This window comes from Globicephala melas, chromosome 3 (genome assembly GCF_963455315.2).
Source record: "Globicephala melas chromosome 3, mGloMel1.2, whole genome shotgun sequence".
Lineage (NCBI taxonomy): Eukaryota > Metazoa > Chordata > Mammalia > Artiodactyla > Delphinidae > Globicephala > Globicephala melas.
The window spans coordinates 108,535,919-108,557,712 of record NC_083316.1 but is presented as its reverse complement, the minus strand read 5'-3'; the positions used below and the strand labels follow the sequence as shown (position 1 = coordinate 108,557,712).

The 21,794-nt window shown below is 34.9% G+C and overlaps 1 protein-coding gene and 1 non-coding gene across 8 annotated transcripts in view; one reads left to right on the top strand and one right to left on the bottom strand.

Annotated features, from left to right (window-relative positions):
• The window catches only part of RAPGEF6 (Rap guanine nucleotide exchange factor 6), a 217,805-nt gene that overhangs the window by 52,395 nt on the left and 143,616 nt on the right, over positions 1-21,794 (top strand). For 6 of the 7 annotated variants that reach the window (XM_030869701.2, XM_030869700.2, XM_030869706.2 and 3 more), the window contains one exon: positions 6,840-6,909. The exons of the other annotated variant lie outside the window; for it this stretch is intronic. In XM_030869701.2, the coding sequence (XP_030725561.1) occupies positions 6,840-6,909 (70 nt within the window). The remainder of the gene's footprint in view (positions 1-6,839; positions 6,910-21,794) is intronic. 7 annotated transcript variants of the gene reach the window in all.
• On the bottom strand, positions 15,795-15,867 carry TRNAR-CCG (transfer RNA arginine (anticodon CCG)). Its single transcript has one exon. It is a non-coding gene; the product is annotated as a tRNA-Arg (tRNA).

Below are 21,794 nucleotides of genomic sequence, written 5' to 3'. Positions count from 1 at the left end.
GAACTGCTGGAAGCTCAGTATGGACTACTCTGAGAGTTAAAAAATCCAGGGAGACACAGTCATTGAAGGGATCTCCACACTTTGAGTTTTACCTCACGGATCTCTGCCAGGTTCTCATGCTGAATAACAGAGAAAAAGCCCGTGTGCTCCTGGCAGGGGGAAGGAAAAAGGAACCATTTTGAAATATGCCAGAACATTCTTCTTAAGAATGTCTGTTGTTAGGAGAAACTATTTCACCAGAGCCTAACAGACCTGCAGAAAGGGAATACCCAACTCATGTTGGCTCTAGCTTTTTGTATGGAGAAAGGGAAGTAACTCAGCGCTAGCACACTCTAGCAATCCTGTCCCACCTAAAAGAAGGAAAAAAACTGAGAAATGTGTGAAGTTCACAATCCACAGGCAAAGGCTCACTAAAGGAATGAGACCTAATCATAGAACTGTAAAATGCTTCCCCTTCCCTCACATCTTACTGGCATATGACTAAAGGCCTAATTACAGCAATTCTTTTTATCCAGTACATCATGTCTGACTAGCAAGAAAAAATTACAAGGACTTCTGAAGGGCAAAAGACACAGTTGGAAGAGACAGAGCAAACATAAGAACCAGATTGAGATATGGTAGAAATGAATAAAAAGAATTGCACACTGTAACCAAGTGGGATTTAACTCAGGTATACAAGGCTGGTTCAACAATCAAAAATCAATTAATCCATCACATCAACGGACTAAAGAAAAATCACATAATCATATCAACAGTTATGGCTGAGATTTGAAAACTCTACTCTCAGTAAGTGATAGAATTGCTAGACTGAAAAATTAATAAAGATAAAACTTAAATATTATTAACCACTTTGATCTGATACATAATTTTTTTTAGACTTAAGAGATCATTCTCCAATGTAGAGCATATTGTAGGCCATAAAACAAGTCTCAGTAAATTAAAAAGGATTGAAATCATACAGAGTTTGTCCTCTGAGTATGCTGGAGTTGAATTATAAATACCAGCAGAATGTGGAAATTGAAACAGTGCCTTTGTAAATGACCCACAGGTCAGGGAAGAGTTGACAACAGAAATTAGAAAATATTGTGAAATGAATGAAGATGAACATGCATCGTAATTGATGGAATTCAACTGAAGGACCTTAGAGGGAAATTTATAGCACTTTTATGAGAAATGTATGGTCTCAATTCAATCATCTTAAGTTTACAGCTTAACAATAAGAATAACAAAGTAAACTCAGTGAACAGAAGTAAAGTTTGAGTGGAGATCAGTGAAATAAAAAACAGAAAAACAGTAGAGAGAAATCAATGAAATGAAAAGCTAGTTCTTTGAAAAGATCAACAAAATTGTTAAACCTTGAGTTAGACTGATCTTTTAAAAAAGAAGACACAGATTTTTAAAATCAGGCATTGAAAGGGGATATTACCATCCTACAGAAATTAAAAGTATTGTTAGGGGATTTTATGAGCCAGCGTATACCAACAAATTGGGCAAATCTTAAAAAGATTACTGTAAATGCACTCAAAAAGAATTAGACACTTTGAATATACTTATAAAAAGTAAATAAATTAATAATTATATATATTCCCACAAAGAAACGCCTAGGCCCAGATGGCTTTACTGCTTGTGTTTTCAAATATTTAATGAAGAAATAGGGGAAGAAGGAACATTTTCAATCTCTTTTATGAGTATAGTATTGTCCTGATGATGTAGTGTCATAAGAAAACTGCAAATTGTTATTTCTCCTGAATATACATGCAGAAATCATTAACAAAATAACAACAAATCAAATCCAGGAATGTATTAAAAGTATTAGACATTGTGACCAAATTGGGTTTATCCAAGGAGAGCAAGGAATTTTAACATCCATAAAACAATTAATGCAGTATTCTCCATTAGTAAGGAAAATAGACAAAAACTACATGATCTTTTCAGTAAACAGAAAAAATCCCAAAACAGATAAAACCCAAAGCCTGTTCATGATAAAATTTTTAAAATATTAGATATGTGGAAGGAAGCTTCCTAACCCTTGTCTAGGACACGTACAAAAAGTCTGTTGTGATGAGAATTTTATAATTTCCATTGTTTCATTTATATTCTCCGATCCATTTCTAATTTTTGTTTATGGTGTTAAGATCTTTTTTTCTGTATTGATATCTGGTTGTTTCATCACCATTTATAGAAAATAATATCTTTTCCCTCATTGAATTCCCTTGGCACTTTTGTCAAAAAATCAGTTGAGTTTGTATATATGGGTCTGATTTTGTTTTCTCTCCTGTTTTATTAATCTATAAGTTAATCTGATGCCATACTATCTTGAGTATTCTAGCTTTATAAAAGTATATCTTGAAATATAAAATATTCCACCTTTGTTCTTGTTTTCCAGAATTGGTTTAGCTATTTTAGGTTTTTTACATTTTTATGTAAATAGAATCATTTTGTCAGTTTCTCTAAGGCAACTTGTTGATTATATTGAATTTGTAGAACGTTTCAATCCATAAACAGGAGATACCTTATTTTATTTGGGACATCTTTAATTTTCTTGGCAATGTTTTATAGTGTTTTAGTTGGCAGTTTTGTACAGGTCTTGTTCATGTTTTGGTAAATTTATCTCAAGTTTTCTGTGTTTTTATTCTGCCTTTAATGAAATTAAAAGATATTTCAGATTTTTCATTGCTAACATACAGTAAAAGGGTTGACTTTTGCATATTAAGCTTGTATCCTTCAACCTTGGTAAATTCACTTATTTCTTTCCTTTTAATACTTTATTTTGTTTTATTTTGGCCACGCCATGCTGCTTGCAGGATCTTAGTTCCCTGACCAGGGATCAACCCAGGCCACATCAGTGAAAGCACCAAGTCCTAACCACTGGACTGCCAGGGAATTCCCTAAAAACAGAATGTATAGAATTTACTTAATATACAATCATGTCATCTCCATTGCAGCTTTTCTCATGCCTTTCTTGTGTAAATTATTGTACCAGGAACTCAAATAGTTGATGAGGGAGTGTGTTGCTTTTTTTTAAAAAATATATATTTGGCTGCTTCAGGTCTTAGTTGCAGCACACGGGTTTCTCTAGTTGAGGTGCGAGGGCTCAGTAGTTGTGGCACACAGGCTCTAGTTGTGGTGCACAAGGGAGTGTTTCTTTATATCAGTACTCTAGCTGATAAATTCAGTAGGAATACGGTATTTGTTTTTCTCTTTCTGACTTTACTCTGTATGACAGGCTCTAGGTCCATCCATCTCACTGCAAATAGCCCAATTTCATTTCTTTTTATTGCTGAGTAATATTCCATTGTATATATGTGCCATATCATCTTTTTTTTCTTGTTTTTTGGCGGCACGCGGGCCTCCCACCGCCGCGGCCTCTCCCGTTGCGGAGCACAGGCTCCAGACGCGCAGGCCCAGTGGCCACGGCCCATGGGCCCAGCCGCTCCACGGCACGCGGGACCCTCCCGGACTGGGGCATGAACCCGCATCCCCTGCATCGGCAGGCGGACTTGCAACCACTGCACCACCAGGGAAGCCCTGCCACATCATCTTTATCCATTCATCTGTTGATGGACACTTAGGTTGCTTCCATGTCCTGGCTATTGTAAATAGTGCTGCAGTGAACATTGTGGTACATGACTCTTTTTGAATTATGGTTTTCTCTAGGTATATGCCCAGTAGTGGGATTGCTGGGTCATATGGTAGTTCTATTTTTAGTTTTTTAAGGAACCTCTATACTGTATGCTAACACATATATATATGGAATCAAAACAAAAAAAATGGTTCTGAAGAACCTAGAGGCAGGACAGGAATAAAGACACAGGCGTAGAGAATGGACTTGAGGACATGGGGAGGGGGAAGGGTAAGCTGGGGCGAAGTGAGAGAGTGGCATGGACATATATACACTACCAAATGTATAATAGGTAGCTAGTGGGAAGCAGCTGCACAGCACAGGGAGAGCAGCTCCATGCTTTGGCCACTTAAGAGAGGTGGGATAGGGAGGGTGGGAGGGGGACGCAAGAGGGAGGAGATATGGGGATGTATGTATATGTATAGCTGATTCACTTTGTTGTACAGCAGAAACTAACATACCATTGTAAAGCAATTATACTCCAATAAAGATGTTAAAAAAATTCAGTAAGAATAATTAGAATTATAAAATGCCTTTTTCAATAGCCCCTAATAATACTTTAGGTCTAGGCACTGATCAAAAATGGATGCTAAAACTAATAGATGGAAAATTGAGAGGAAACTTTATAATGGACATATCAAGTTAACACTGTCTGAAACCACTCACGATTTTTTATTTATTTATTTGTTTTTGACTGCGTTGGGTTTTCGTTGCTGTGCGCGGGCTTTCTCTAGTTGTGGCCAGTGGGGGCTACTCTTCGTTGTGGTGCGCGGGCTTCTCATTGTGGTGGCTTCTCTTGTTATGGAGCATGGACTCTAGGTGTGCAGGCTTCAGTAGTTGTGGTGCGCGGGCTCAATAGATGTGGCTTATGGGCTCTAGAGTGCAGGCTCAGTAGTTGTAGCGCACGGGCCTAGTTGCTCCGCGGCATGTGGGATTTTCCTGTGTCCCCTGCATTGACAGGTGGATTCTTAAGCATTGAGCCATCAGGGGAGCCCAACGATTTTTAACACTACTAAAAAATGGGAAAACCAGACATTGTGTCTACATATGTGCTGTGGTAGAACATTCCATTAGGTCTTTTTTTTTTTTAAGCTTCTGTTTCTCTGTTGTATTCATGTTTATCTCTAGTTTCTTAAACATTTGGAGCATACTTAGAAATAGCTGTTTCGGTGTTCTTGTCTGTTGATTCCCTCACTGCTGACAGCTCTGGTTCTGTTTTTATTGATTGGTTTTTCTTCGGCTGTGGATTATATATTCCTATTTGCATGCCTGTTTTTTGTTTTGCTTTACTGGATGTCAGACTTTGCAACTTTTATGTTGCTGGGTTCCAGATTTTGTTGTATTTCTTTAGGTAGTATTAGGCTTTCTTCTGACATGTAGTTTAGCTAATTGGAATCCATTTTGAGTCTTAATATTTGTTTGAATGAGTCCAGCACTTCCTTAATGTAGGACTAATTTATCACATTACAAAGGAAATGGATTTCTGAAGATTCCACCTGATGCTCCATGTATTATGTGGTCTTTCCACTGTGGCTAGTATTTGTATTTTTCTCACATTTTCATATTATTCATCCAAAGATTCAATGGAACCTTTCTGAAGATCACCAGAGCACATATGTGCACTCATGCATGCCCTCTCGTGCACATTCTTGTTCTTTCTGTCTCTCTACCTCTCTCTCTCTGCTGCTCCCTCCTTTCCTTTATCCTGCCCTATAAATGTTAAAGATCTTTCCTCCATCACCTGCACCCCAAAACTGTCTCTGTCTCTTCAATTCAGTGAGATTGGCAGGCTCTGTTAGGTTTCTCCCTTCTTACATTGTGGCCTAGAGATTGCCTGTACTTAGTAAAATTGGGATATTGTAGGGGTCATTTTAGTTTTTTAATTCCCTCTCTAAGGAATCACATCCCTGTGCTGCCTGCTTTCCGAAGTCTTGAAACTGTTGTTTAATATGTTTTGTCTGATTTTCCAGTTTTTTCACATAGGCGAGTAAATCCAGTCCCTGTTATTCCATCTTGAATGAAAGCAGACTTTTGCAAATTTCCTTTTCATTGTTTTATGTATTAGATGAGGTAGGAATATTTTGGGGAAAATACAAAAATAATACAGGCTACTGCTTAAGAAAAAACAGCAGTGACTTTTTTGCTATGTTCAAAAGTAAGTTCATTTGGATTTTGATGAGGATTTGGCTATAAACTAGTATTTGTATGTAACCTTATACTTTGTGGAGAATTGATATTTTTATAATATTGAGTTTCTTTGTAAGTGTATGTTATATTACTTCTTTTATTAAGCCCTATTTTCAGTCCATCAATAAAATTGTGTAGTTTTTTATAAATGACTTCTATATTTCTTCATTAAGTTTATTTTTTATAGTTTTGCTTGTGTTATTGGAATTTTAAAATTATTTTTGTAATAATAATATATTTTATAATTAGCCATGGTACTTCCAATTTGTAATATTTTAGAGTGCTTTTATAATTTCTTTTATGTACACTCTGCATATTAAGTATGTTGACCTTTTGTGTCTCTAGTATTTTTTTCATATCCCACCTTTTAAAAAATTCAGTATGTCTTTTAAAATGAAAACATCAGTTTTTTCCTTTATTAGTGCTTTCTCTTTTGATTTGCTTAGAAATCTTTCTCTCAGACAAATAACATAAAAATACTCAAATTTTCTTTTAGTACTACTGCAGTTTCAATTTTTTCCAAAGAGCTAGCCAGTGGCTCCAACACTGTTTTTTAAAAATAAACCACTTCTGCATCTCACTACATTTTTTAGTATATTCAAGTGTGAGTATTTTTAAAGTTTTTTTTCTATCTGTTATCTAATATCACTCTCAAAAATTTACTTTTTAAAAATATTCCATAATTGTGGCTTCACTCTTTAGTAAGTATGGTTTTACCTGAATTCAACACATATTAATAGATGTTCAAAATTTGAGATTAGGCAGATATCATTTATAATCAGTTTTAGAGACTAGTTAAAGGCAGAATTTTTAAAATAATTATGACCCAACTGTGTATTGAGACCACTTATATATATCTCAGCAAGTAAAAGGAAGTTTTTGTTTTGTTTTTTTTAAAAAATCTTATTAGTGTACCTGATAGGATCAGAATTTCTTGGTTAACATGTAGGGGTTTTGGGGTTCATTTTTTCTATATTGATGCATTTTATTTATAACCTTTGCTAAAGAAATTATTTTTCTGTTTTTATAGTTTTGGTAAGCAGTTTGGAGGAAAAAGAGGATGTGATTGTCTTGTATTAGAGCCTTCAGAAATGATTGTGGTAAGAATTTTAAAGAATACTGAAATTGTTTTTTGATATGCTTCATTTTCAACTTTAAATGTAGTAGGCTTTTAAACACTCAAGGAGGTTCCATTACTGTGACTTTTTAAATATTTTACTAAGTAGCATCAAACTATATACCAAGTTCGATACATTTTCATCCACTTTAAAGTTTTTTCTGATCCTTGAAAGGGATGCAATTATATAAAAAATGTTGCAAATTTGGTAATTTCTTTTACTACTTCTATCAGAAAATTTAAATAAGAGCTCTGAAAGGAGATCCTGATTTTCCTATTCAATTTAGTTAATAATCTTTGAGCATCCATGTTCTGTACCCTGGACTTGAAGGAAAGAGGTAGAAAAAAAGAGATACTGTTATATCCAAGTAAGAAATGGTTTAGATCTTAATAGTTTTACTTTCAGAGTGTATTTAAGGAATAATTCTTTACTTTTTCCTGAGAAAGCTAGGTAGTTGATGTAACTATAGAAAATAAGACTTTTTTTCCTTACCATTTGAAGGATCCAGAACACAGCGGCCTTTTGCCTTGTTCTGAGATGACCTTACTAGAAAATAGTTAATACTGAATGGACTCTTTGTCCTACTAGCATCTCATGTAAATGATCATGTCATCTGATTTGATTTAAACTTGAGAAACGAGGTTGAATTCTTAATGAAGTCTTTTAATATCAGGGCTCAAAACTAAACCACTTTTCCATTTCATGGTGTTACAGTCAGATTGACATCTTCAGGTAGATTCTGTTTTCTCTTCCCTAAACTGGGTCATCTACGTTATCGTGAGCTTAGTGTCCTAAATTTCATATAAACCACTGATTTTAAGCTCCTAAAAGGCAAAGATTATTTCTTGTTCTGTTTGTGTCTTCCATAGTTTGGCAGAGTGCTATCTGCATAGTAAATATTCAGTGAATGTTATTTTTTTTTAGGTTTGTTCAAGGCTTAGACTATGTATTGTTTTACATTTATTTTCTTTAAGTGTTGGTATACATGGCATATCTGTTAAGTTCTCAGAACCCTTTCCTCTAAATAAATGCATTGAGGGACATGGCAAGAAAACTGCCTCAGGCAGTACTGTTTTCTCAGTTATTTGTCTGTTGGTGTATTTTATATTTCTCATACTTTATGGGAAAAAAATAGTGCTTTTGCCATAGTGTTCTCATATACAGTTGACCCTTAAACAACATGAATTTGAACTGCTCAGTACCTTACATTCAGATATTTTTCAGTAGTAAATACTACAGTACTACACAGTCTGTGGTTGGTCGAATCTATGAATACAGAGGGTGGACTATATACGTGGATTAAGCTCCATCCACCTTGTACATTGTTTTTTTGTCTTGTTTCATTGTGGTAAAATACACTTAACATGAAATTTACCATTTTAGCCATTTTTATTATTTTTATTTTTTTATTTTTATTTTTTTGCGGTACGCGGGCCTCTCACTGTTGTGGCCTCTCCGTTGCGGAGCACAGGCTCCGGACGCGCAGGCTCAGCCGCCATGACTCATGGGCCCAGCCGCTTCGCGGCATGTGGGATCTTCCCGGACCAGGAACGAACCCGTGTCCCCTGCATTGGCAGGCGGACTCTCAACCACTGCGCCACCACGGAAGACCCCATTTTAGCCATTTTTAAATGTACAGTTTAAGATATTAAGTTAATTACTAAAGTTATTAACAATTAAATTAATTTTCCTTTTAGATTAAAGGGAGGAGTTGTACTTTTCTTGCCCCAAACTGGGAGTTAGCCTTTTCTGTTTCTAAAGCAGTATTTAGAAACCAAGATCTGGCAGCCAGCTGTTTTCATTGCTCCAGGTGCTTCATTGCTTGTAGGGCCTTTCACTGAACAGAGCTAGAAAATGTACGTTTGAGTGTATGTATACACATACATACACACATATATACACCTCTGTATTTATTTCTTTGTTTCTGTGTACCTGTGTTTAAAATCTAGAGTTTATTCTGTTTTTCTCATTTTGCTTATTTGTACCTCCTTTCACTAACAGTGAGAAACTTGGTTTCCATCATCATCAAAACATTTACTGACACCTAAGACAGTTTTAAAATTGCTTGCTCATAACAATGTAGAAAGCACTACTATCTAGAGTATTAACATACTCTAGATAGTATTTTAAGTGTACATATTTCAAGTGTACATATATATTTAAGTGTACAAACATATTTTAAGTGTACAATTTATTGATATTACAAATGTATGCCACTTAAAACCTTCCTCTGTCAAAATATGAAATACTTCCATCACCTACCTTATAAAGTAAGGAAATATTCAGAGAATTATAGGGACCTGGCAAAAGGACAGAGGAACGAGATTGAAGGGAGTCCCATTGGCCAAATCTGGGACAGTTTGAGAATCCAAATAAAAATGTATAGTGATTGATGGTACCCTACTGTATAATAAAGAATTTGTTAATTTCTAATGGTATGAATGAATGAAAAGGAAGAGTTCTTCCTGATAGTTAAATGCCAACTAATAAGTCTAGAAGGAATGATTAAGTTAGAAAATCGTTGATGAATGCCAAAACTTGTGACTAATGTTTGTTGAGAAACAGGATACTTATGTAGTCTCATTGTATCTCCCCACAAATCATTTATGAAAGGAAAAATTACCAAATTTCTGATGGGGAAATGTGGAGGAAACCACTATAACAAAAATTATTGCTGCCACCATCAATATAGGCAAAAAGTGATACACTACTCATGATATGATGCACTGAGGAGGACAGAACATCACCTCTGAGACATATTCCTGCCAGAAATGCCTGCCTGCAGCTAATCAGTGGTAAATAGCTGACAAACCAAATGGAAGACATTCTAAAAATTGAGGTCCTATACTCTTTAAATATCCCGGTGTCAAGAAACATCACAGAAAGACTGAGGAACTGTTTCATATTAAAAGAGGAAAAAAAGAGATATAACTAAATACAGTGCTTTTTATCTTGCATTAAATCTTGGAGGCAGGAGAGGGGAGTAACTATAAATGATAATGTTGGCACAGTTGGTGAAATTTGAACATGGACTGTGGTTTAGATAATATTGAGTTTACTGATTTTGATTATTGTAGTGGGGTTATGTAAGACAAAATTCTTGTTCTTAGGAAATACATGTTGACATATTTTAGGGTCAAGAATCACCCTCTCTTCAATTTATACCCAAATGTTTTGGGGAAAAAAAGTATGTGTATATATAAAATTTTTAAAATCACCCCAAATAATTACATCAAGTGTATGTATTTATGATTGGTAATTTTTTAATTCCAAAACAGTATTTTATTGATGATCAGCATAGTTAAAAATGCTCTATGAGTTATAGGAGAAAATAATCTAAAATAATTTTAAGATTTTTGTTCCTGAAGTTTCTGAGGATTTTGTCTTTATTCCACCATATTGATGAATCTTGATTTTTTTTTCAGTTTTTCACTGTTATTACATCCTTTGAAATACAAAATTGTACTGAACATTTTGTAATAGCATAAATCTTTGATACCTAAGTATTTTTTAGGTGAAATTATTTAGAATTCATAAAAATGCTTGGTCCAAGTATACATGTTTATAAGTAATGCTTCCTATTTTGATAAGTTCTGTCAAATACTTTTATTACGTGTGTATTTCTACAAATTTGAGTAACCACTGGTGATTGGGAATGCCTGTTTCTAAACACCGTGCTCATCTCCTGATAGGTTAGTCATCTTAATCTGACACATTATAATGAAATCTCGTTTTAAATTACCTGTGCATGATCTCATATGCTTTATGGAGGGTTTATTTTTCTTATTATCTGTTTATTATCAGTTTATAATATTTCTTATTATCTCTTGCCCATTTTTCTACTTGGATTATTCCTTATTTGTTCATGAAAGCTTTTTCTTACTAGGTAAATGAACCCTTTTGTTGTAAGAAGCTGTTTATCAGTTTTTAACTTTAGTCTGAAGTAAATTTTATGTCAGTTATAATTTTTTTTAATCTGTTGAGTTTTTTTCCTCTTATGACTTTTTGAAGTCATGCTTATTAGAAAGACCTTCCCATGACAAGATTATTGAACTTTTAAAATCTGTATTGCTTTATAGAATTTTATTAGTTCATTGTTTTAATTAAACTTTTAAATCTTTCTTCTTCTGGGTAGCTGAAGACAGCGGTAACCACTTAACTACCTGTCTCCCAGTATTTCCTCTAAAAACAGTGTAGAACTACAAGAAGGGTATAAGAAATCTATACACAAACCATGCTCACAGCATAACTTGAAGACAGAGGACACTCAAACTAGAAAATAATTGTAAATAAAAAGAGAGAAATCACCGTTTCCCAGCATGTTATTTCTCACACTTCATCTCTACTCCCAACCCTTATCAAGGGTTTGTGATGAACAAAGGCCAACCAAGCAGATCTGTAGAAAACACAGAAAATGGACGCTAGCAAATGGACCTAGGGTTGACCTGTACTGTTGGAAAGACTAATTCCACGCTAAGTTTAAAATTAAATATGTGTGTGTGTACGTATACATATGATAGATCAGAACAGAGACTACAGTGAAGTTTTTTAATATTATGAATAATTTTCAGAGTAGTCATCTAAATGCGTAGCTTCAGGGTTAAGATAAAAGGTAAAAAGGAAACAAGCTCTCTTTGGCATTTAAGTGGTGAAGAAGCAGCACATGGGTAAGTTTTAGGTGCCTACAAGCCAAAGTGAACACAAAATCAGAGTCTTACAACCTCTCCTTCCACTAGCAAAACAAAAAGAAAAAAGTATCTTAAAACATCTGGACTTCAAAGTATTTGACAAAAGAGGTGCTGTTAAACTAGGAGTTTTGTAAGACATCCTAATACCACAAAAAGGTAAAAAGGGGAACTTGATAAATCCATATGTAGGTATTATAAAAATAAAAGAAAATTATTACATGTCAACTGAGAAAAAAACTCCTCCCCACTGCAGAAAAACCATCATGCAGATGTAGAGTGTGACCACACTCCAGAGTTAAATATATTCAATCAACCAGTTGAGGATATTGAAAAACAAAAACTATGTAGAATCAGTAATTTAAAAACCAGGAAAAGAAAATCCGCCCCCCCCAAAAAAAAGGAGTAAAAAGAATATGAACTTAGTAAAGGAATGGAAAACAAAGAAAAAAAATATTTTAGTAATAAATAAATTTTAAGGTCCCCCGGGGGGAATAGAGTCAAATGAAAATTTAATAAGGTGCATTGAAGAAAGGCAGGAAAAGAACCAAGTGAATGAAAATGACACAAGAATGAAGTAAAAGTGTCAGAATTACTGTGTTATATAACTTGAAAGTCGCTAAGAGAACAGATCTTAAACCATCTCACTGCAAAAATGGTAACTGTGACGTGATGGAGATGTTAGCTAAAGCTATGGTAGTAATCATCTTGTAATATGTAAATGTATCAACAGTGTTGTATACCTTAAGCTTATACATTGTTCTGTGCAGTCTTAAAGCTGGAAAAAGTGTCAGAGAAAATAGTGGAAATTAAAGACAGGCAATGGAGGGATAACATTCAGAATTTTAGAGTCCCAAGAAAGAAAAATCAGTGAAAAAGAACTAATATTTAAAGCTGTATATTCAAAGAAAATTCTCCAGAAATTGAAAAAGATTCACATCTATACATTGAAAGGGTCCACTGGATATTGGGGAAAGATAAAAAATCTTATGCTTCCAAGCAAAAACATTACATAACTTCTAAAGGCAAAAGAACGGCACTGGTTCAGACATTTTAAATTTCACTGAGGCAACCAAAACAAGGCAGCCGTGGAGCAGCATTTAAAAAGAAAACTCCAAGAAAAAGTATGAAACAAAGTTTTTATGTTCAGCCATATTCTGTTAGATATCAAGGTTGAGGGAAAACAGCTTTCAGTATGTAAGTTTTTAGGGAATTAGGTACTCTTGAGCTGTTTTTTTAAGGAATCTCCTGGAGGATATTTTATCCAGTTGAGAGATAACTGGGAATACCTCAGCAAAAGAAGTGAAGACGAGCATTTAAAATACATGGATGTACTTGCTAAGACTAAAACAAAGGTAGGGATGTGAGGGGAAGACTACTGGACATACATTTTATGTTGTGACTAAGTAGAAATAATACAAATAAAAAAGGAAAAGGGAGAGTGAAATAGGAAAAAACATTCTTACTGATCATCTGTTGCATAAAAAAAACGGAAGAGAGTTAAAATACCAATAAAAACTGCTAAATTAGATAATATCCAATCTAACATTTGATTTTATTATATTTAAAAGCTAACAGTTTACTAGTTATTTCATGGATGTTGGCAGAAGACACGAGACCAAAACATGTCTTGGGTCAGAGACAGAGAATTCCATTACTCATGGTATAGTGAGCAGCATAATAATTATGCTAATTATAATAATTAGCATATTTCTGTAGGTTCCCCTTGTTCCCTAGGTCTTGTGTAGGTTATGCTGGATGGCCCAGGTGGATGCCTTGCATATAGTAGGTTTGTACTGCAGCTAAGAAACACTGCGCTTGGTGAATAAATATGGTGCTTTTATAGTAAGCGGGCTTTTTCTTTTTCCAGTAGGAAACATTACTTCATCCTTCAAGATTGCTTGCTACAAACACAGCTCTGAGAAATGGCCCACATAATGAGTGGTTAGGATTTTCATTCTTGGCAAACCCAGCAAAATGTGTAGAAACACAAGATGCCCAATGAAGATTCTTTGCCAACACGTAGTAAAAGGGTAATAATAAGACAGGTGGACGGTAACAGGTATTGGCAAGGGTGTATAGAAATCAGTCTTCATACATTGTTGGTAGAAATGTAAAATGGTGAAACCACTTTGGAGAATAGTTTGACAACTCCTCAAACAGCTAAAAATAGAATTACCATTGACCCATCAAGTATATACCCAAGAGAATTGAAAGCATTCGTTCACATAAAATCTTGAACACTAATGTTCATAGCATTAGTTATAATAGCTAAAAAAGTAGAAAAACCAAATATTCATCACCTTGATAAGTGAATAGACAAAATGTTATATGTGCACATGATGCAATATTATTCTGTGGTAAAAAGGAATCAAATATCAATACATGCTACAACATGGATGAACCTTGGAAACATTCTGAGTAAAAGAAGCCAGATAGCAAAAGCCATATATTGTATGATTCTGTTCATATGAAATATTCAAAACAGGTAAATCGATAGAGAGAAAAAGTAGTTGCTAATGGGTGGGTATGAAGTTCCTTTTTGGGATGTTGAAAATGTTGTGGAATAGATACTGGTAATGACTGTATAACTTCGTGAGTATATCAAAAATTACTGAATTGTATACTTTAAAAGGGTGAATTTTATGGTATGTGAATTATATCTCAATTTTTAAAAATTGTATGAGAAAAAGGAAAAGAATACAAAGACAAAGGGCATTTAAACGGTTTAAGTACAGAAGTAATCACTAAAACAAAAATACAGGTCTTCCTAAGTACCAAAAAAAAATTTTTTATTAAAAAACAAAGAATACACGTTTCTTAGAGAAACAAGTGTAGTAAAATACACATAATTATAAAATGTTATCCCAGAATTGAGACTGAAAATATTAATCATACCAGTAAATGTGAATGTGCTTCATCCACCTATTATTAGGAAAAGATTCTCAATTTGGCTCACAAAAGGAGACGCAACAACTATATACTGTTTATAAGAGACACTTCTGTGATTCCTGAATCAAATGATTCAGTGGACAATGGTATTCTAAACAAGTGAAAATAAAAAGGGGGCAGATACAGTAATCTTAATACCAAAGTAGAATTCAATCCAAAAAGCATTAACTGTGACATAGAAGGGGGCATATTTTTTGATGCTAAAACTCACAATTTACAGTAAAGATACAACACATGAATTTCTATGCAGCACATTACACAGAAACCCTCTGTATAAAGCAAAAATTACAGGAGATTCAGTGAGACAGAAATGTGCTACTAAATAGACTATAATTCTCTGTTCTTAGTATAAAATAGATCAGGTAGACAAAAAATGAGATAGAAGACCTAAACAGAATAAACAGTAAGGTGGATTTTATGAATATATGTTGTATTCTACAGCATTATACTACACCATCTCAGGTGTCCAATGCACATTCACAAAAATTGATCATATGTTCACCAAAAAAAAAATCAGTGATTTCCATAAAGTAGATATACTGAAAACACTTTCTGATTATATGCAATGAAACTTTACTAATAACAAAAAATATATAGGCTACACCTTAAAATTTTTAAACCTATCAAACAACTTTGTCAAAGGGTAAGTAAATACATACTGAAATTACAGAATTTGCAAAATAACAATAGTGAAAATATACTACATATCAGAATCTATGGAATACATCTAAAAGTGGTCAGAAACTAAAGAGAATAAAAAGCAGACAATGCCAACAAACTCACAGGAGATCCCAAATATCAGAGATAACATATATACATTTCAGTAGAAGATTAGAAACTATAAAATGAAAGAATTAATCCCAAATTCTACAACTAGAAACATCTATAACTGAAAATAAAATCTCAGATTAAACAGAAGGTAAAACTTGGCTGAATAGAGATTTAGGGAATTGAATGATAAGCAGGAAGAAAATAGAGTGGCCCCTTTGAACAACACTGGTTTGAACTCGGCAGGTCTTACAGGGTTTTTTTGGTTTGTTTTTTTTAATATTTATTTACTTTATTTATTTTTATTTTATTATATATTATTTATTACTTTATTTATTTTAATATTTATTTACAGTTGTGGCACATGGGACCTTTAGTTGCAGTATGTGGGACCTTTAGTTGCAGTATGTGGGATCTGTAGTTGCAGCATGCGAACTCTTAGTTGTGGCATGTGGAATCTAGTTCCCTGACCAGGGATTGAACCTGGGCCCTCTGCGTTCGGAGCATGGAGTCTTAGCCACTGGACCACCAGGGAAGTCCCACATTTGGGTTTTTTAAAAATACATACTACAGTACTACACGATCCACAGTTGATTGAATCTGCAGATGTGGAACTGTGGATACAGAGGGCCAACTGTAAAGTTATACACAGATTTTAAACTGCATGGAGGGTCAAGCACCCCTAACCCCCACATTGTTGAAGGGTCAACTGTAGACAGATCCAAGGAAAAATCAAATATGATGGAGGGTAGGAGACAGGCAATAGAGTGAAAAGGTCTTTTCTTTCTTTTTCAAATTTTATTTTTTTTTCTGGGCTGATTTCTTTTTTATTGAAGTATAGTTGATTTACAATTACGGCTGTATGGCAAAGTGACTCAGTTATACATATATACATTCTTTTTCATACTCTTTTTCCATTATGGTTTATCACAGGATATTGAATATAGTTCCCTGCACTGTACAGTAGGACCTTGTTGTTTATCCATTCTATATATACAAGTTTACATCTGCTAATCCCAAACTCCCAATCTGTTCCTCTCCCACCACCTCCCCCTTGGCAACCACCAGTCTATTCTCTATGTCTGCAATTCTGTTTCTGTTTCATAGATAAGTTCATTTGTGTCATATTTTAGATTCCACATATAAATGATATCATATAGTAGTATTTGTCTTTCTCTTTCTGACTTACTTCACTTAGTATGATAATCTCTATTTGCATCCATGTTGCTGCAAATGGCATTATTTTGTTCTTTTTTATGGCTGAGTAGTATTCCATTGTATATGCGTACCACATCTTCTTTATCCATTCATCTGTCAGTGGGCATTTAGGTTGCTTTCATGTCTTAGTTATTGTGAATAGTGCTGCTATGAACACAGGGTTGTATGTGTCTTTTTGAATTATAGTTTTGTCTGGATAGATACCCAGGAGTGGGATTGCTGGATCATATGGTAATTCTGTATTTAATTTTCTGAGGAATGTCCATGCTGTTTTCCACAGTGGCTACACCAACTTACATTCCCACCAACAGTGTAGGTGGGTTCCTCTTTCTCCACACCCTCTCCAGCATTTGTTATTTGTAGACTTTTTAATGATGACCATTCTGACTGGTGTGAGGTGGTACCTCATTGTAGTTTTGATTTGCATTTCTCTAATAATTAGCGATTTTGAGCATCTTTTTATGTGCCTGTTGGCCATCTGTATGTCGTCTTTGGAGAAATATCTCTTTAGGGCTTCTGCCCATTTTTCGATGGGTTTTTTTTTGTTGTCGAGTTGTATGAACTGTTTGTATCTTTTGGAAATTAATCCCCTGTCAGTCACATCACTTGCATATATTTTCTCCCATTCTGTATGTTGTCTTTTAGTTTTGTTTATGGTTTCCTTTGCTGTGCAAAAGCTTGTAAGTTTGATTAGGTCCCAGTTGATTATTTTCATTTTTATTTCTATTGCCTTGGGAGACTGAGAGTGAAAAGATCTTATCTATGTGTAATTGGAGTCACAGAAGGACAGGAGATAATGACCGTATTATTAGAAAAGGTAAGAGAATTTTCCAGAAGTAAAAAGATGTCAACTCACAGATTTTATAGTTGGCCAGAAAGTTCATTCAGGTTTTTCCGTATGATGTTACAAACTCGAATCAGTATAAACACAAAGAAACTTAATGCATAAGCACATCATAGTAAAACTACTAAGAACCAAAAGTAAAGAGAAAGTCATAAAACTAGTAAGACAAAAAGAAACATTACTTCTAAAGGAGCAACAGTAAAACACAGCGGTAATTTTACCTTCATTAGTTACGGAATTTAAAGATTTTCACACAGAAGCTAAGAAAATTTTTCATCAGTAGACCAGTACTCAGTTTGCTAAAAGAATTTTTCAGACAGGAGAGAATCTCAGATGGAAGCACAGAGATGTGGAGCAAAGGACAATGGAAAGAATAAATATATGGGTTTATCTAAATACATGTTGACTATAGACACACTTTGTTTTATTGCACCTTGCAAATACTTTTTTTTTTTAACAAAGGTTTGTAGCAACTCTACATCAAGCAAGTCTGTTTGTGCCATTTTTTATTATTATATTTGTTACAGTGATCTCTGATGTTACTATTATAATTGTTTTGATGCATCATGAACCACACCCATATAAGATGGTCGGTAAATGTTCTATGTGTTTTGACTGGTCCACTGACTGGCTGCTCCCCCATCTCTCTTCCTATCCCCAGGCTTCCCTATTCCCTGAGACACAACAGTATTGAAATTAGGCTAGTCAGTAACTCTACAGCGGCCTCTAAGTGCTCAAGTGAAAGGAAAGGTTGCACATCTCTCAATTTAAATCAAAAGCTAGAAATGATTAAGCTTAGTGAGGAAGGCATGTTGAAAGCTGAGACAGGCCGAAAGCCAGAACTCTTGTGCCAAACACTTAACCAAGTTGTGATTGCAAAGGATATGTTTTCGAAGGAAATTAGAAGTGTTACGACAATGAACACATGAATGGTAAGGAAGTGAAGCAGCCTTATTGCCCAACGGGTGAAAGTTTTAGTGGTCTGGATTAGAATATCAAACCAGCCATGACATCCCTTAAGCCAAAACCCAATCTAGTGCAAGGTCCTAACGGTCTTCAATTCTATGAAGGCTGAAAGAAGTGAGACAGCTGCAGAAGATAAGTTTGAAGCTAGCGGAGATTGGTTCATGAGGTTTAAGGAAACAGCACTCTGCCTAATAGACATATAGAGAACACTACATTCATCAGTAGTAGAATACATCTGCTTTTCAAGTGCACATAGAATATTTTAAAAAGTTGACCATAGGCGGGACATAAAGCTCAAAAAAGAAAAGATTTAAAATTTTACAATTTATAGTTTTTGACCACCATGGAATTAATTTTAAAAAAAATTACAAAAACACAACTGGAACAAAATACAGCTTTTGAAATTCAGGAGTATACGTTAAATCACTTGTCAAAGAAGAGTCACTATGAAAATGAGAAAATATTTTGAACTGAATGAAGGTGGCATATCAAAACATGAAATTCATTTTAAGCCTTTCTTGCTGAGCAATTTAAGCCTTAATGCTGTTAGAATGAAAGGCTGACATTAGATGAGTTAAGTATCCACGTCAGGAAATTAGAAAGCAGCAAACTATACCAACAGAAATTAGAAGCCAAGCAATAATAAAGATAAATATAAAAATCAGTGGCATGTCAAGCAAACTTAAGAATCAGCAAAGGCAAAAGTTTGTTCTCAGAAAAGGATAATATAATTGATAAATCCCTGCCAAAAATAATCAAGAATGAAACAGATACTACATAACCAGTGTCAGTAATGAGAAAGGATACAGTACTCTATGGATCTAATGAACTTTAAAAAAAGTAACAAAAGAAAGGATATTATGAAAATTTTAAATAAGTTTGAGATTTTAGAGAGTCAAATTCCTTGAAATACACAGCTTACCAAAACTGGCACACACCCTCACACAAACAGAAAATCTGCATAATCCAATATATAGAAAGAAAGTGAACCTGTAATTACAGACCTTCCATTTAGAAATTCAGACCCACATGGTTTCACTGGTGAATTTTTCCAAACATTTAAAGAAGAAATACATAAAGTCTAACTGGAAACAGAAAAAAAATTGAATATGTTCCCTTAATGAGCCCAGTTTAATTTTTTTTTTATTGAGATACTAGTGACATATAACATTGTGTAAGAGCCCAGTTTAATTTTGAGAGCAAAACCTAACAAGGATATTACCCAAAAGCAGTATTACAGGTCATTTTTAAAATGAAAATAGATTTTAAAATCTTCAAATATTAGGAAATCAAATTCGAGTGATACATAAATAGGATAAAATATCATGACAAAGTTGAATTTATTTCCATAGTTGCAAGATTGTTTTAGTATTTGAAAATCAGTATGATTCATCGTATATATATTTTTTAATATAAATTTATTTATTTATTTTTGGCTGTGTTGGGTCTTTGCTGCTGCGCGTGGGCTTTCTCTAGTTGTGGCGAGCGGGGGGCTACTCTTTGTTGCAGTACGCGGGCTTCTCATTGCGGTGGCCTCTCTCGCCGCGGGAGCACGGGCTCTAGGCCTGCAGGCTTCAGCAGTTGTGGCACGTGGGCTCAGCAGCCATGGCCTCCGGGCTCCAGAGCACAGGCTCAGCAGCCGTGGCACACGGGCTCAGTAGCTTTGCGGCATGTGGGATCCTCCCAGACCAAGGATCAAACCCGTATCCCCTGCATTGGCAGGCGGACTCTCAACCACTGCGCCACCAGGGAAGCCCTGATTCATTATATTAATATAATTAGAGAAATTAGTCAAATGATCATCTCTATAGATACAAAAAAAAGCATTTGATAATACTCAAAACCCATTCATGAGGATTTTTAAAACTTTTAGCAAGCTAGAAAAAGCGGGAAACTTTCATAATCTTATTAAAGGTATCTGCACAAACCTTACAATAAACATTGAAAACCTTTTCCTGGCATTAGGGAATATGTCAAAGCTCACTCCAAACCCAATGTCTAAAAAGTCCTATATAGTGCATTTAGGCAAGGGGAAAAAGATAGATTAGAAATGAAAATATAAAACTGTCACAAATGACGTGATTTGCATATAGAAAATCCATAAATAACTACATGTGAACTTTTAGAATTAATAAGAAATCATTTCAGCAGGGTCACTCGGTCAATTGTATTTATATTTATGAGCAACAAAATGTTAGAAAAATAGAATTTAGTAAGAAAACCATTTATAAATGTCAAAAACATCCATATACATCAGAATAAATCTAACAAAAGTTATAGGAGACTCCCTACACAGAAAACCATAAAAAATTTTTGAATTCTTCCTCAGCTCTAGATCAGTTGAAAGAATCAATATTTTTAAGATGTAAATTGTCTCCAAATTGATGAAAAATTAAGTGTAATCCCCATGAAAATCCCAGCAGATTTTCTTATGGAGATCAAGAAATTGACCTGTGACCTAAGTAAATGTCAAATAAGAGAATATATTTACAATAACTACATAAAATACTTTAGCATAAACTTAACAAATTTGCAAAGACATTGTTTTTAAATGCTCTGCAAAAATATAAAATGCAGCTTGAACAAAAAATGAGATACCATGTTCTCAACTAAGGAGTCATCATCATAAAGGTATTCATTTTCCTTAGATTATCTTGTGAATTTAATGAGATTCCAATGAAAAATACCATCAGAATGGTTGTTGTTTTGTGCCTAATACATTTGGAACAGTAAAAAATCAAGAAGAGCCCAAAAAGACCTGAGAAAGATGAGCTGCTTAGTGGAGCCAAGTAAAGTTTTTAAATACTTAAAATAATTCAAAAAGGAGAAAAATATCTCTTTAAAAAAAAGTGAATTTATTATATGTAAAATTGTTGGTTTAGGGGCTTCCCTGGTGGCGCAGTGGTTGAGAGTTCGCCTGCCGATGCAGGGGACACGGGTTTGTGCCCCGGTCCGGGAAGATCCCACGTGCCGCGGAGCGGCTGGGCCCGTGAGCCATGGCCGCCTGTTAGCCATGGCCACTGAGCATGCGCGTGCGGAGCCTGTGCTCCGCTACGGGAGAGGCCACAACAGTGAGAGGACCGTGTACCGCAAAAAAAAAATTGTTGGTTTAATTCCCAGGAGTTTTTATTTCTGGTGACTTTAAGAACAATTTTTTTTTTAAATTTTTTATTTATTTATTTTTTGGCTGCGTTGGGTCTTCGTTGCAGTGTGGTGGCTTCTCTTGTTGTGGAGTACAGGCTCTAGGTGTGCGGGCTTCAGTAGTTGTGGCTCATGGCTCAGTAGTTGTGGCTCTCAGGCTCTAGAGTGCAGGCTCAGTTGTGGCGCATGAGCTTAGTTGCTTCGCGGCATGTGGGATCTTCCTGGACCAGGGATCGAATCCATGTTCCCTGCATTGGCAGGCAGATTCTTAACCACCGCGCCACCGGGGGAGC